Source organism: Caretta caretta, chromosome 3 (assembly GCF_965140235.1).
Source record: "Caretta caretta isolate rCarCar2 chromosome 3, rCarCar1.hap1, whole genome shotgun sequence".
Taxonomy (NCBI): Eukaryota; Metazoa; Chordata; order Testudines; family Cheloniidae; genus Caretta; species Caretta caretta.
The window spans coordinates 166,680,885-166,695,825 of record NC_134208.1 but is presented as its reverse complement, the minus strand read 5'-3'; the positions used below and the strand labels follow the sequence as shown (position 1 = coordinate 166,695,825).

Genomic DNA, 14,941 nt, shown 5'->3' with positions numbered 1-14,941 from the left:
GGCTTAAGCTCTCTAACACATAAGTCACTTTTGAAAATGGAATTAAGGCTCCTTGCTCACTTTACTTTTCAACATTTTCACCCAGAGTCCTTGCCCCTGAATAGCTTAGAAACGAGGCTTTGACAAAAACAAGAGGAGACAAAAACACAAGGAGTAGTAGGTAGGAGATGAGGGCAAAGGCAATAGCAACATGAGGTGGCTCAGCAGAGTCACGCAGTGTCTTGAATGCAGAATTTCAGTGAGCAAACCCCCAACTGATAAATATTGCAGCTAGCACTGTGATATGGTAGGAATCAGTGGCAGGGATGCTTTAGTATTAAATCAATGGATTATTTAAAAGTAATATAGGTAATAATAAATAAATAATAAAGGTAATAATATAATGCATGGATGATGTCATAATCAGCAGTTTTGTCCATGCATAAAGTGAAGTATTTGGAGGATGGCACTGCAGCCACCTCGGCTGTGGGTGTGATTAAGTTGAGAAGTTTACGGAAGCACACACAGGTGTGTTCAGAGAGACTCATACTGTTCCGAGTTCTGAGCAAATCATAGAATCATAGAATATCAGGGTTGGAAGGGACCCCTGAAGGTCATCTAGTCCAACCCCCTGCTCGAAGCAGGACCAATTCCCAGTTAAATCATCCCAGCCAGGGCTTTGTACCTGCAAGGACAAGGGCAGGACTCTGGGTGAAAATGTACCTGCAGAACCACCTCAGAGGCACCTCTCACACAGGCTGGTTCCAGGAGAGCAAAATACTGACTGAGCCCATAGCTTCAAGGAGAAAAGAGGCACAGTCCACCTTTGTGCAGAGTCAAAGGGCCACAATGACAGCCAGCCACTGAACGGGCGAAAAAGGAGATAGGCTCGGCTTACACCTATATTTTCTATGGGATCAGGGGAATAAAAAAAGTGAAAGCGACTGTGATGAGGCATCTAAATCCTTGCAAGCACTATGACAGGGAAAGGGCGAGGTCAGAACCAGAGGAAAACAGGAAATGCTCCTGCTGGACCCAGTTACAGGTGAGGGTGTTCCGAAGAGCATGGCTCTAGGCAGCAGAGAATGGTTCTATTGGCAGCCTGAGAGGCAGAACTTAGTCTGGCAAGCACTGAAGGAGCCTACGTAGGTCTGAGCCAGAAAAAAGCCTTCACACTAAAGAGAACGGGTCTCCTGCTAGGAATGTATCATATATATTAGGAAATATAGGAAACAAGCTGAATCCCACATTATTGTGGGACTGGTCTGAAGGACTCTTCTGTTATTGGAAAAGCAGGACTTTTTTGAGAGACCAGACAGAACAGTCTACCCTGAAGTAGTTGGGGAGCAGCTTGAAGCCTGGAGCAGTCAGAAATCCAATTCAGGGATCACTGCGGGGTTAAAAAACAAAACCACACTAGGGCCTCTTACAGGCTTTCTTCCACCTGTGTGAGAGTCATTGGAATTTTGGCTAGAGTAAATAGACTTTTGCCCAATGGAAATAAAAAAGTACAGAGTTAATGGGCCTGATTCTCAGTTATCATCCTATCATTAAGACCATGACAGAGCAGTATAAAAGGGGCTTGAAATGGGTATAAATGCAATTATGCTGCCAAAGCGGTATAAGGAGGCCTTAGTGTAAATGAGAATCCAGGCCATTTTGTCAAATGTCAGAGACACACCACAGACTTCACTTCAAAATTATCCCACTTCTGCCTACTGATTTATTACAAGGCTACCATAGAAGACCAAGGCTTAGTGATAGTGCTATCTAGAACTGCTGTATACAGCTCGAGGAGGCTGTCTGCAAGGCTAATTGCTATAAAGAACAATTACTCTAACAAGTGAGCAAAACTACTTTTAAAAAGAAGCATGTGAAGGTTCATTTGAACAGAGCGAAAACCAGGTTGTTTTTGAGAGGAGAGTCACCTATTCCTCTTCTCATTGCTCCCAATCCATTTTCTCATTTGCCAATAGTTTACACATAGAATCTAAACAAAGGAGGCATGATTAATTTTTCCTGTTAAAATGTAGGCTTCCATTTTCCATATCTGATAGGAAGAGGGTCTTGTTTTCTTTGCGATAAAGAAGAGGCTGATCAGATCATAAGGCATTTAAGGGCCCTTTCATTTTCTTACATTAGCTATTTCACATCAAGGCTCATAAAGCAAATTAGCAGAGAATAAGAATTCTATATTTTAAAAAATGTAACACAGAAAGTGCAATAACCAAACTGTGCTAACCAATAGCTCTCTGGAAGCAAGCTTAAAATGATAGGCAGTTTTGGAAAGGAAACTGGGCAGGACTATTAGTTTAAAACATAGGTACCTGCCCACATGTGAAAACTATTAAAAGCTTTTGGAGAGGAAAATATGACAACTTTTAATACCACTGAAATAAAATGGACTAGAACAGATTTGTAGAAGGAACAGAATGAATAAATGGTACAGATTTTGTTAAAACACAGGCACTGCCCATCTTGAAAAGGGACAGCTGCTGTGCATGGATAAGAGGTGTCAGAAACAGAACTACCAACACTGACTGTCACACAGACATATGCTAATAAGATTTATTACTTCAGGAAGGTGCTACAAACCAAGAAAACTGTACTTCATTACTGGGCCTGAATGAGGCAAGAAGGAAGCCTATCTTCTTTTGTTTCACAAGCAAACCATTTTATACAGCCATGATAATCTTTGCCCTCTATGGAAGGGACTGGCAATGTTATTGCACCTTGCCATTCTCTCTTAGGTTTTCTGCTGGAATTCGATATTTCTTGGGGGTGGTTCAAGGGTGCTCGGAGAAAAATGTAGCAGCAAAAGAAAGCTTATCCCTACAACTGGCTGAAAAATGGAACATAATGTTTGCAAAAATTTCTCGGAAAATTGTCTCATTTTTGTGAAAATTTCAATTAAAAATATTGTCAAAAATTGAAAGCAGCTCTATTTAGCTGCATGGATTTACAAAAGAAAGAAAATATTGAATCACAGAATTATGTACTGATTGTAAAAGTTTTACTCAGAAATATTAGGCACTTCACAGAAACACATAATGAGATAAAGTTCCCACAGTCTAAATGCAGACTTGACACCTTAGGGTGACAAAAAATAGAGGACGGAGGAAGGGTTCAGGGCAACACACTGTAAAATCATGCAGTGATTCAGTTTTGGCGTATGTATGTTTTGAGGTTCCGTTACGTATACAGTAATAGATTTTTCAAATTCTACCCAACTTGCAGGAGATTTCTTACCCTGCAGGACAAATCCCATTGAACATCACTGCATTCCTGCAGAAAAGATGTTCCATTTTTGCAGGACAAGTAGAAACATTAAAGCCCCAAGGCCTATAAGTTTTAGAATCAGTAGTACTAATTCGTTCCATTTAAACAAACGCAATTGCTGTAGGCGATATGGCAGGAATGAGTTTCAAGAATGCCGATGTCTAGTCAATCAATATATTTGAACTTTAGAAAATGTCCCATCTCATGTATTGCCCCATCCCTGTATCAGCAGTACCAGCATTATTATTGAAGACCGCACTATAGTACATACCAAGGATGACCTACTCCAGGTGGGCCGCCGTCTGATAGGGGGAGGAGAACTTGATTGTCTGTGGGGAAAAGTGGAGAGAGATACTAGGAACTGGTCTTACTACAAAGTTTAAATTCTGATTCAAGACTGGCTGAGGAAAATATGAGCCTAAGATACTGAAAGGTATTCCTTATTGATAGATTTATATCAAATAAAACAGATGGAAATAATTCAGTTCCTGCTCTAAGTATAGATGTATTTTTATTCCAAAATAAACATGCTTTCTGGACATTATCCTATTTGGCCTAATTGGAAACAAGGGAAAGAAAATAAACTCTGGTTTAAAAATGACAAATGTAAAAAGTAGACGTCTCTTAAGGAAACATGGGCCAGCTCTCAAGATGATACAGGTGAACAGAAAAAACAGTGAGAGCATCTTGGAGAAGTCACAGCAAATCACAAAAAGGCAGTGCACAGATCAAGAGAGGAAAGATTGGCTGAAGGACAAAGCTAGTGGAGGCAGGTATAATGTTGGAGTAGCCAGATGTAGTGGGAATACTTTAAAAAGGAAGGGGGAAAGAAAAAAAACTTTGAGGAGTCAGAAATATAGTTCTTACGTGTAGAGAGGAAAGGTGGAATTTCTCCTCTTAGAATTTCTGATCTGGTGAATGATGTTATGTGCGATTAGAGGAAATGCACACAGAGGAAATACAAACAACAACAGAGTCATTTTAACACAGAAGTTGGGAAAAGTGTTCAGTCAGAAAACACACTGCAATATGTTGCTTGCTATCAATACATGTAACTCTAACACAAATGGTGGTGCAAGGACAAAACCAGTTAACTTAGTAACTGTATTTTAGTTCTATTTATTTCTCTCAGCAACTTCATTTGCTACTTATTTTTATCTGAGAATAGAAAAATGCAAGTGTTTTTAGATGTTATATATCTGAAGTGTCTCTCTATACTGGACTTATGGTATCCGAGAACCTACCCCTCAATGTCAAGGGATAAATAACTTGAGCAAACGCCACTGCTTATGAAGTCTGAATTTAAACAGCCTTTACTGTAATAGGAGAATCTTCTGTGTTGACCCTGGTATATAGTTTCAAAGTAGAAATATGCTCCTCTCCAGGATCCGCTCAAAGTTTTTTTTAACCTTTTAGCCATCACATTGCTTTTTGTTTTTCTAGAGGAGAGAATCAGAAGCTTCCCTTTGAACTTGCTCCTCAAACTGTGTGTGATGTTGCACTCCATAATGCTCTATAGAAATATGCTTATAAATGTAAATATAACATAATTGGAATATGTTTTATGCTCGATATCTCATGTAACACATCTTTGCAAAGGTTATGTTCTACTACATTTATCATTTTTATATCTGAAGTCATGAGAGTTGGCTCTATGCTTCTATTTAAAATGTTTGCTGTAGAAAGAACCTAAGGCAGATTTGGTCAACATAGTGTGAAAGGGTTATTCAAGTAAATGGAAGTACTTGGCTAACAATGGACCTTGATAGATGTCAATTCGCATCTGAGCGTTCCTGGGAACGTTCAGGCTAACATCTGAGCAATGGCTCAGCCTGTAGAGAACTGAGTCATGCATGAACATGCGACTTGCCCATGTGACTCCAAAGCTCCATCTTGTAGCTGTAATTCTACACAGGGGAAGAGAGGGGTTTCCACCCACAAGAGAGAGACTATATAAGCCCCTGGAAATCCCTCCATTTTGTCTTCAGCTGTCTCAGAAGATAGCCTCTCCACCCCAAAGAGATGCCTGAAAGAAACTGGAACAAAGGACAATAACTACAGGGGTGTGAGTGTTTGCTGGACCCAGATTAAGAGGAAGTCTAGTCTGTAAAAGAAGCTTATTGGAACATCACTAAGAGTGAGATTTACCTGCATTTAGTTTCTTACTGTATTAGGCTTAGACTTGCGTATATTATTTTACTTTGCTTGGTAATTTACTTTGTTCTGTCTGTTATTACTTGGAACCACTTAAATCCTACTTTTTATATTTAATAAAATCACTTTTTACTTATTAATTAACCCAGAGCAAGCAAGCAATTCCTGGGGGAGCAAACAGCTGTGCATCTCTCTCTCTGTGTTAGAGGGCGAACAATTTATGAGTTTACCATGTATAAGCTTTATACAGAGTAAAATGGATTTATTTGGGGTTTGGATCCCATTGGGAACTGGGAAAACTTCTTAAGTTGTTTTCAGTTAAGCCTGCAGCTTCTGTGGGACGTGGTTCAGTCCTGGGTCTGTGTCTGTAACAGGCTAGAGTGTCTGGCACAACCCGGCAAGGTACTGAAGTCCCAAGCTGGCAGGGAAAATGGGCTCAGAGGTAGTCCCAGCACATCAGGTGGCAGTTCCAAAGGGGATTTCTGTGACCAAATACATCACACAGTTCAAAACAAAATTAAATCCACAATGTTGGATTATGAAAGTGCAAACATATTTCTACCAAGAAATAAATAAAATATTGGAAACATGTCCAACTCCCAAGAATAGTAGATAGCATTTGAAATCTGATCAACTACAAGCTTCTTCTTTGGGTGATAAGGCAGTGGTTATATTTAGAGTTCCCTTCATCAGCCCTCCACTAACTTACCCCATTTGAAAATTTATTTTATGCTCGGTATGTGCGCACACACTCCCCCACACACCTTCTAGTCTTTCCTTCCATTATTTTGGCCTTCCATTTTCCAACAGATGACAACACCCATCAAAACAGATGGATGTCCATCTGGGTAAACAGAACTGTGGTGATGATGGGAGCTTCTTCGCAGTTTTACAGTTAACTAATCAATGTGTTGGATACTTTACAGAGAATTCTCTCAGTGCATGGCATTGCTCTATAACCTAGCATTATTCTAAAAATGTCAAACTCTAAAATCACAACTCTCCACTCCAGTAGGTGGATACATGTTGAAAGATATTTGCAGCTAATAAACTGGCCTTTGTCCCTACACTATACAACCTAAGCTCCACCCATTCCTCTTTCATTAGGGTGAAATCCACCTTTGTGCAGAGGGCAAGCTCAAGGCCTGTGCATTACTAAGGGCTCAAAATAGACTTAAGCGGCATATAGTGATACATAGGCCTCATATGGTACAGGAATTATTCCTTTGCTATATCTTAGTAAAAAGGGGAGAGGGTAAAGAGTAATTGCACAATTTTTTTTTTAAATGACAGACAAGCCAAAAATCAGAGCACTTCCAATGCAGTGTACTGAAAAAGAAATCTGAAATATGCATACTCACTCTGTGCAGATTTTATTCTGTTTGTAAAACTTATGCCTTGCAGCAAACAGCCGTGAAATATATTTTGCATTTTCAATATCATCCTTTAAAACACAAGAAGAAAAATTGGAAAAGCCATCTGATTATTCACTCTGCTGCTATTACAATGAACTGATTTCAGCAACCGAAAGCGCGTTCTAAAAAATTCAACAGCAATAATGCCTTTTAAGGGATGCCACACACAAAGTCAGCTGCCAAGAACATCTGCAGTGCCCTCAAACCCTGGACCACTGAAACGCATCAGCATGTCTTTACACGCTGCCACTTTGCTGCTAATGACAGTGAAAAAACAAAAAGAATGGTTAGAGCCAGGCTGTGTAATTTACACACTGGCCTGTGTTGGGGGTTATGGGGAGTTGCAGTTTTCTCAGAGCACTGCACAGTCCCTCCTAGAGCTCCAGAGAGCACGTATACAGGCTCCACCATTGCTCAGGCAGCTGCAGCTATGAGAGCATGGTGTGGTGAGGGGCCATGGACATTTCATCCAAAAGGCAGTCATGTCCACAGAGCTCCCAACAGAGTGGATTTCAGGCTGTCTAGAAGGTATTATGTACATTGTAAAGTAAAAAATAAATTGGAGTTCACCCTCCAAATACAAGTGATGGAAATGTTGGAAAGGGTGAGCAGGTGACCAACTGAATTTGTGATTGCCACCCTCCAAATGCAGGGGAGTGAGGTCACAGCTCTATTCAGATATTGGGACTTGAAGTTCAGTCTTTCTGATATACTGAAAAGTTTTTCTGTTGATACTGTTGAGGTACTTTGCTTACTGTGTGAAAGAGCACGGTTTCGTCTTTGTTGATCAACTCCACGATGATTGAAGACTTGTTATGTACTATATTCCCAATATCATTCCACCTGTGGAAAAGAAATGCTGCTGACTTTGCCAAGACACACAGTCAAACATTTCACCAACATGTTAGGAATGTAATAGTTAACGTGCAGGTTCATTTTATGTGAGAAATGCTGTTTGATGAAGAAACACAGCCAGCAAAAAATCACATGCTGTGATTAAAGAAAAAGCCACCCAGAAACACTGCAGAATTTAGAGTAAAACATTTATTCTTCAAAAACAGCAATGTTAAGGGTTACAATAAAAGATATAATTGGAAATATATGAATGCTTAATTGTAAACTGAACTGCATTGTGTCACAATTTAATTACGATTTGACTGTGACTAGCTGGCAGGGAAATATGTACAGTTCTTGTTGGATTTTTTTTTCAAAATTGTTTCCAAATTTCCTAGATTGACGCATAGTCTATACCAGAAAATTAGGTCACTTTAACTACCTTGGTTGGGGCATGAAAAATCCATACCCTGAGCAGTGTAGTTAAACCAACATAAGTCCCTGTGTAGACAGCAAGAGGTTGCCAGAAGAATTTTTCCCATCGACCTAGCTACTGCCTCTCGGGGAGGTGGATTACCTACACTGACAGGAAAATCCCTCCTGTCAGCATAGGTAGGGGTTTACACTAAACCGCTAGAGTTTGTTAATGTGCTTTGATCTAGTCGTTTTTGAAATGAGACTAAAGTGCACTAACGAATTTTTAATGAATATCAGCAGGGCCCACATAGACAGTTAGTTCACAGCAGGCTAGTCCAGGGTACATGCACACACCAGTTTGCCCCAAATTAATTGTTTGTGTAGATAAGCCCTTACCCATTACTGTTTTTATACAAACAAAAGATACCATGTTACTATTTTGTGTTTTATGCTCCTAATTTTTTTTTGCCATGTGTTAACTTATTCTTTCCTCCAGTGACTGTCAGGTTGATTAAGATCAGTTTATTATGACCTTTTTACAACTAGTTGGTGTCATTTATGTCCATCACATGAAAACTTCTGGGATAGAAATGATTTGCTCTTCTGGAAAATGTACTTGGATACATCCTGTCATTACATGCATGGGAATGCATGCTGAAACAGAACAAGCAAGCATTTTCTGAGGACATCTATACCTTTAAAAAAAAATAATCTGAGAGGTGTCTTACTTTTGCAACCTACATTTTCAAGAAATCTTGGGAATGGCACAATTTAAAAGAAATCTACTCTGATTTCTTCATAAATCTACACATTCAAAAATGAAAGATACATGAAAAATGCAAAAAAAGATGGGAATCTTGATGATGTTGGAAAAAATAATCTAAGCCCTTTAAAATAAATGTTAAGGTCTTTGAAAAAAAGCTCCAACCACTGGCTAAAAACTACAGTATGACTCCTTAAAACATCTGTTTTACTATGAGTGCTGTACAAACATTCATACACCAAGAGCACTGGTCAGAAACAAATCTCACAGATTGTGGTTTATCATTCTAAGATAACTATGAAATAAACAAAAATTACCCATGAGACCACAGAAACAATAAAAAAAAGGGGACGGCGGATGAAATCCTGGCTCCACTGAAATCAATGGGAGTTTTGCCGCTGTCTTCAAAGAGGCAACGATTTGACTCGAAGCTTTTTGCTACATTTTTTTTGATAGAGCAATAAAGTTGGGGTTTTTTTGGATAGAATAACAAAAAGATAAACAAAATTTAAACAATTGGAATTAATAAAACAATCCTTTGGCCAGACGCTCAAATTTTGCATTAGCAACACTGGGTAATCCCACAATGAGAAAAACAAGGGCCAAATTTAAATTCAGATATCACTTTACCAGATTCTGATCTCAGAAACTCTTTATCTGAAGGCTGCTGAGTGTCCTATGCCAAATGAGTTAATTTCAGCCTAGTTTCTCATGGATTGTTGTCACATTATTATTTAGATAGCTCCATAAATGAACATAGTGCCACACACATAAAGAAAAGACAATGGTCAAGAATTTAAAAAATGAGCCTAAAATTCAGCTCCTTTATCCCTATAAGTGACCTGATTTTGGGGTGCTGGAACAATTTGCATAGTGGGGGTGCTGAGAGCCATTGAATCAAACTGGAAACCCTGGATATAGTGGAAACCACTGCAAGCCAGAGGGTGCTGCAGCACCCCCACCATCCCTAGTTCCAGACCTATGGAAGCGTACACAGCTAGCAGTCCCCACTGAAGTCTAACGTATTTGCTTTCAGGTGCAAGAAAATAAGTGATTTAAGCATAAACTGACCCTAGAAAGGCAAGAGGAGAAAAGGCATCAAAATCGCATAAGCAATTCAAGTGTACATGATAGCCTTGTCTCTCTAGACATCAACCCCATTCACAGACATCTATCACAGACTATCCTTTACTGCATAGACTTTTATGGCCAAGAGGCCAATCCTGAAAATCCTTACTCATGTCAGTACTCCTTTACTCACAGAAACAGATCCACTGAAGCCACACTTGATGCTGAAGTCATTGGAAAAAAAGCACAGCTTCCTGTAAAAGGAATTCACATTAAAAGCAGATGTCTCTTGATGGTACCTGTATATCACTGCTGGCCTTCCAATTCTATTTTTTATGAAGATTCCCATGAAGAAAATGCCAAGATGCATATCATTTCCATGATTGTCCTGCACAAAAACCACATAAACATTTAGTTAATTAATACAAAAACTGGTTTTACATGAAGAACGCCCATGGAACTACAATAAAATGTTTAAATCAAAATCATCCCCTAAGATGTACAGCACATCAGGCATTCAGAGTCTGTCTGTACATTAACTAACCAAAAACCTCCACAATCTGCAGAGCAATTGCTTCTTATTTACAAGGTATTTACACGGTAATTCAAAATAAATGTCATATGAATATAAGCCATGTGGCTAAAAAGGATTACTGTATGGAGCAATACAAGGGAAATTAGTGTGCTCTAGTGGAATAAACACTAGACAGAGTCTGAAATTCCTGCATTTTAATTCATACTATGTGGATTTGGACCATTCACTTGACCTTTTGGAGCCAGATTTTCAGACTGGTTTTAAATGGGCCTCCATTTTGATAGGTGCAAATACCCGGGGACACAATTTAGGTAGCTTAGATGTCTAAGTATCTGATCTGTGGATGCAATCTGGTACTCATACATTTAAATCATAAATTGCATCCCAAAAGAATTATTCCTGTAATCTGCGGATGCAAAACAGGAGATCTGTATTTGCAACTCTGGTCCTCTGTGACTCAATTTGCCCTTCTCTAAAAGAAATAATACTTACCTACCTTACAGGACTATTTATACAGTGCTTCTAAGATGTAAACCACTGTATAAATACAGCTCTATCCCGATATAACGCGGTCCTCGGGAGCAAAAAAAAAATCTTACCGCGTTATAGGTGAAACTGCGTTATATCGAACTTGCTTTGGCCTCGAGCATTTCCGTTATTAATAGTCAGCAAATCATTTTTGTTAGAACTAACACGGTGTATGCAGTACTCACCCTTGCTCTTTGTCCCCCTCCTTGTCCCCTGACTACTCCCTCGAGAGACCCCGCACCCCTAACCAGCCCTCCCAAGACCCCACTCCCTATCTAAGCCCCCCTGCTCCTTGTCCCCTGACCACCCCCTCCAGAGACCCCCCCCATCCCTAATCACCCACAGGACCCCACCCCCTACCCAACCCCTCTGCCCCTTATCCAACCCCTCGGCCCCGGCCCAGCACCCTTAACATGCTGCTCAGAGCAGCCTATCGGAGCCAGACATGCTGACGCGCTGATCCGCCAGAGCACGCATCCCACCCCCCAGACTGCTGCTTTACCGCGTTCTATCCGAATTCGTGTTATATCGGGTCGCGTTATATTGGGGTAGAGGTGTATCAAGAATTAGTTTTACAATAAGTAATATTACCTTCATTTATTGAAGATAACATGAATTCAGTTCTTTGAAATACAAAGTAACATTTTTGTTTTTCCTATTTTGTACAGAATAGGCACTTTGTGCTTCTTATTTAACATGGTCCAGAATGGCATACAATAGCCAAACAGGGACATCCCATATACAAAACCTGAAAAAATTCACTTGCTAGTGCCAAGAGGAAAGCTTTCCCTGGAGAGGGCTGGTGCTTACGCCATCACATTTCTGAAGATTTTACAAAAATAAATATGTCTATAGCTCTTATGATTGCCAAGAGATAAATCCAACATGAGCCAAATGTGAAGTGATGCAGTGTTGTCTTCCTGAGTCTGTAGGCAGGTAGTCCAAGTGCTTCAGCTGCTGCTTACTGGTTTGCAAAGCTTCAGAACATGAAATTAAGATGACTTTCAGTGCTGGGTGGGCCACAGTGACACCATCACTCTGCTGCTGCTATGGGAGAATTCTATGAGCTGCAGCTGAGGCAGGCATGGCTGAGACACACACAGTATACGGGCCAGAGGGACCAAAACAGATTGAAGGGGAAGGAATAGAGGAGACTCCCTTCTGTTCCCCAGCATCCTCACACCATTCAGGACATGTTGGAAAAGAGATAGAGGGTGGACCTCTCTAACCTATCTCTCTTCACTGACTGCTGTTTTGAGAAGAGAGGGAATCCTGTATCCCTTCCAGCTTCTGGAGAGTGGTGCGCTTCAAATTTATCAGATGCCTACTACCAACAGGGTAATACAAAAAGATGAATACCATTGGCAGTGTCCAAGACAACACCCTGTTCAAAATCCTAGCTACCTTCTCATTCTCAGGCTCTGTGGATGAACACACGTCTAGATTTGTCCCAAAGATTCGCTGGTAGTGTGCCCCACACATGCATTTTGTATTTATTTCTAGCTAGCAAGGGTTAATCCCCCAGTAAGTAGATGTCTGGTACATTTTTCAAGCCCTGTACATGCAGATTCCCAATGCTGCACACACCAGAATTCTTCAAATTATACTCCAAATCTGCTGTGGTTTGGACGTTCTCCGCTTAATCATGGGAAGAGCTAAGCTAAGCAAAGAGATAGTGAAGATTTTATTTTAATTTTTTTTTAAAAGGTGGGGAAGGAAGGAAGAAAGGAAGGAAAAAAGGAATCAGCTCTCAAATGCCCATCTCCAAAAGAGAACTTTCTCCAGGGTCTCTCAATACACTATGTTTGTCCATACATCTATCCTGCCAGCTCTCCTGGGTGGGTGGTGGTTTTTTTCTGCGTCTTGCACTGTATGAGCATGCAATTGGTGCTTCACCCAGCAACCAACAACAACAACAAGGCAGAATGAGAAATTCTGTTAAAGAAACAAGTTGCCACAGTCTAGAGTTTTAATGGGAATTAATCCCAGAACAAAGCTTTCATTTCTTTTAGATGCATAAAGATTTGACATCAGAAGACCACATAATTTCTGCCTTCCAGTGAAAAAGCCATTAACTTCAATGGAGGCCATCACAAGATCCAAAGTACAATCAGCCAGTCTGGTTGGTTTTTTTTTTGTCCCTTCAGGCTAACTTCAGGGTTCTCTTATTTTTTAATCTCAGTAGCAGGAGAGGCAGAAAAACACTTTTACTAGGAAGTGCCTGGGGTCAGGGACAAGGAGAACTGTTGAGCAGTCCAGTATTTCTAACAAATAACCACAGAAGGAGAGTTTGCAATTGCAGAACAGGCTAAAAGTGTTCTTCAATTTTTTAGCCACCCAGTGGACCATAGTGACATGTGCTGTTCAAACTTAACCAGGTTGCAGATGGCAGCGTGGGGCATTAAGACAAGGAAAACTAATTAAAAATTCAAGGGAATGCAACATAAAAAGGACAATAATATATTTAAGAACCCTGAAAAAAAAAACACAACAGTTGTTAGCCTAACGTTACCTTGCTTCTGTTCAGCTGACAGAAGCTAGTACGGTCATACAAACCACATCTAAACATCCTACCTTAGCTAATAAAGTCTCACAACTCTCCCGTGAAGTGAACAAGAGTTGTTATATTCATTTCACAAATGGGGAAACTGAGATACAGCAGTTAAGTGACTTTTAACAACAGTAACTCAGAAAATCAATGGCAGTGCTGGAATAAAATCAGGGCCCTGATTCTCCATTGCTGTGCTCCTGATATAGTCGTTTACCCCTGTGCAAAACGGATCTAAAGCACTACCATTCCAATCTGGCAATGTTTTACACTGACTTTGCACAGGTATATAGGACAACTCAAGGTGCTAGATAGTGAACAACCAGGCCCAAGATGTCCAGATCTTGAATCCTTGCTCTGTTAGAAAACACTTCCTCTCTCTCTCTCTTCTGGAACATGAAAGGGTTCATTCTTCATTTGGATGTACACATATTGCTTACAATAACATGAGTTATACACACACATCACCATATACCCCTCTATTGTCTCTTTTTTTTTTTTTTTGGATGGGGGTTGTAAGAAGGCTATGTAAATAATAGTAACTAGAGCCCCATACCCTCACAGGGAAGCTTTCCTGTCCAAACCCTTCCAGACGTTCCACTTCACTGATGTACATAAGTTCAGCTTCTGCTGCTGGTACGCCACTACAATTAAAACAACATAAGACAGCAAGAAATTGTTCAGTGTAACAAGTCATATTAAAGGTTCTAGCCAAAAAATGGCAGAGCCAGAATAATCTAGATTGACTCACTTTAGATACTACTGAGATTCTGAAGAAAATGTACAATATAATTAAAAAACAGATCATTACTTATATTATCAAGAGGAGACAGACATTTTAGTTCATTCTCTATATTGTCATTAGTAGGACGTAGAAAGCACAGTCCAAATCTAGAGAGGAGCAACCAATATGACAAAGAGGCACTTTCTACTCCAATGTCTAAAACAGGTTGGCAACCAGGGCTATTTTATATTTGTAAAATTTTGTGAGAAGCTGATTAAACTTTCTGTACAGACTAAATAAAAACCCAACTTAAAGTAGCAGAAGAATAGCCATATGTACCAGTTTCCTACTGCCAGTGAAAACAGAACAGACCTGTATCTTAACATTTTGGGACTCACCTATGAGTTTTATGTTCCTGAGCTACCTTTTGAGTCAGATCTTCCAGGACTGCTTCATCTTGAGTCCAGTCCTATAAGAATACAAACAAGAACACTCTGTTTCTTGAGGGATACTAATCAGGAAAGAAACAAAGCAAAACACAGAACAGACACATTGTGATGGTGTATGTTTTAGGGTTGCCACATGTCTTTAAGCTTGCAGGACAATGAAGATACCTAATACTGATTGCAATGGAAATCTAGATTTGTTTGTTATTACCAAAAATTTTCTGAGGGCAAGGTACCAGAGCTTCAGGGAA

At 39.9% G+C, this 14,941-nt stretch overlaps 1 protein-coding gene across 1 annotated transcript in view; it reads right to left on the bottom strand.

The window, feature by feature from the left end:
• The window catches only part of PTPN14 (protein tyrosine phosphatase non-receptor type 14), a 185,660-nt gene that overhangs the window by 41,227 nt on the left and 129,492 nt on the right, over window positions 1-14,941 (bottom strand). The window contains exons 6-11 of the mRNA XM_048843162.2: window positions 14,643-14,713; window positions 14,077-14,164; window positions 10,209-10,297; window positions 7,583-7,670; window positions 6,774-6,856; window positions 3,530-3,587 (exon numbers count right to left, since the gene is read on the bottom strand). Coding sequence (XP_048699119.2) covers window positions 3,530-3,587; window positions 6,774-6,856; window positions 7,583-7,670; window positions 10,209-10,297; window positions 14,077-14,164; window positions 14,643-14,713 — 477 coding nt within the window. The remainder of the gene's footprint in view (window positions 1-3,529; window positions 3,588-6,773; window positions 6,857-7,582; window positions 7,671-10,208; window positions 10,298-14,076; window positions 14,165-14,642; window positions 14,714-14,941) is intronic.